We start from the raw sequence: 1,675 nt of genomic DNA, 5'->3' as shown, positions 1-1,675 counted from the left end.
GAGTGCGCTTGTCCGTCCACAGTATGAGGGCACATGCCGGACGTGCTCAGCCTGGCGTTATAATAGTTTGCGAGGGCCTCCCATGCGGATGCCGCAATGGCGCCACCGTCTTCTTAACATGCGCCTCGCGCGCAGGTCGCCACCGAAGTTGCCAAGCATGCCGGCAGGCAAGACACGCAGGAAGCACAAACGCGGGTACTCGAGATGGACCAGGCTCTTCCGCCACCGCCTCATCACGGACGCCACGGGCTGCTGATCCCCGACGGACCACGGGAGACTCCGCCTCATCCACTGCGGGAATGCCCTGCCGTTGGGAACTGGACTGCGACTGTGTGTGACTGCCCCAGTCCGCACGACGGAATACTTGCCACTTTTGTACGGACGGCCCTTGCGCTACTCACTCGTTATTGTAGCAGCATACAACCGAAAAAAGATAACAAGCTGCTTTGTGGTGAATATTGGCTGCACTTCCCGTGGACCAACAATCCGCGTGGTGTGCGGGGATCTCCTTTGTATTGTTACTTTGCTTTTGTGTTGCTGTGTGCGCTGCACCTTCTTGTGTGTGTGCGCACCCTCCGTGAGGGGTGCCGACACGACGGGCCGCTCTCGCCGCATGTGCATGCGGTGGAGCCTTGTGTGCCGCTCCTGTTTGCTTCTCCCTCCTCCATCTGTGTGTTGTTGTTGCGGCAGGGCTGTGTGTGTGTGTGCCTGCTGCCGTGGATTGGAGTGTGTGTCGTGCGTGGTGTGCGGCGTACGGTGCATGCCTGGCTGCTGCCCTCTCCTCATGTGGTGTGCCCTCTGTGTGTGTCTGCCGCACCTCTCGTCTCTCCTGTTGCTCTCCATTTCCCTCACCGTGCAGATCAGCTCCACACCACTGAACGACCACACTCACGATGATGACGACGTGCCGTCTGCTGTGCGCCCTGTTGGTGCTTGCCCTGTGCTGCTGCCCGTCCGTTTGCGCGTTAGTGGAACCGGAGCCTAAATTTGATGTTCAAGCTTCCCAGACGACCACGACGAATACAACACAGCCACCAACTGCTAAGCCGGTTGAAGCTATTGTAGGCGCCCCCAGTCAATCGACCCTTGCAACAGGGGGAGCATCACAGGAGACCGGTCATTCAGATCCTTCAACAACGGGGCCCGTTGCAAGTCCGGGAGATGATGGCAGAGAGGGATCAGGATCTACCAGTACGGCAGTTCTGGAACCAAAAGTAAGTACCGAACCAAATAAATCACTGACAGAGGGCACGAACGGTATGACAGGACAACAAAGTCGCACCGAAACATCCGCAGAAGAAAAAAATAAGGAGTCTGAAGCCTCTGCTCAGACAACCACCACGACCACCACAACACAGGCACCAACCACGACGACCACTACTGCGCCAGAGGCACCAAGTACTACGACTACAGAGGCGCCAGCTGTGTCGACCACCTGCGCACCGTCACGTCTGCGCGAAATCGACGGCAGCCTCAGCAGCTCTGCGTGGGTGTGTGCCCCGCTGGTGCTCGCCGTATCCGCGCTGGCGTACACCACTCTGGACTGAAGAGGTGTGTGCGGGCTGTGCGTGCCAGCACTCAACCGCGGGGATTTGTGCGCGTGTGTTGTGGTTCACTGTACTAAATAAGAGGAAATAATGATCTTGTTTTGCTTCACTGCTTCTGCTGCCGTGCT

At 58.0% G+C, this 1,675-nt stretch overlaps 1 protein-coding gene across 1 annotated transcript, besides 1 other annotated feature; it reads left to right on the top strand.

Moving 5' to 3' along the window:
* Positions 1–1,675: part of a sequence feature (areas not merged during assembly with more than two copies in the genome that could not be assigned to a particular haplotype) that runs on past the window's edge.
* Tc00.1047053505959.10 (mucin TcMUCII, putative) lies at positions 894–1,547 on the top strand (the record flags this gene model as incomplete). The annotated part of the gene is made up of 1 exon (XM_799974.1): positions 894–1,547. One exon carries the CDS (start codon positions 894–896, stop codon positions 1,545–1,547), a length of 654 nt encoding a protein of 217 aa, XP_805067.1.

Source organism: Trypanosoma cruzi, assembly GCF_000209065.1.
Source record: "Trypanosoma cruzi strain CL Brener chromosome Unknown tcruzi_1047053505959, whole genome shotgun sequence".
Taxonomy (NCBI): Eukaryota; Euglenozoa; class Kinetoplastea; order Trypanosomatida; family Trypanosomatidae; genus Trypanosoma; species Trypanosoma cruzi.
Note: the sequence above shows the minus strand (reverse complement) of the source record. Positions and strands in the feature narration are given on the sequence as shown.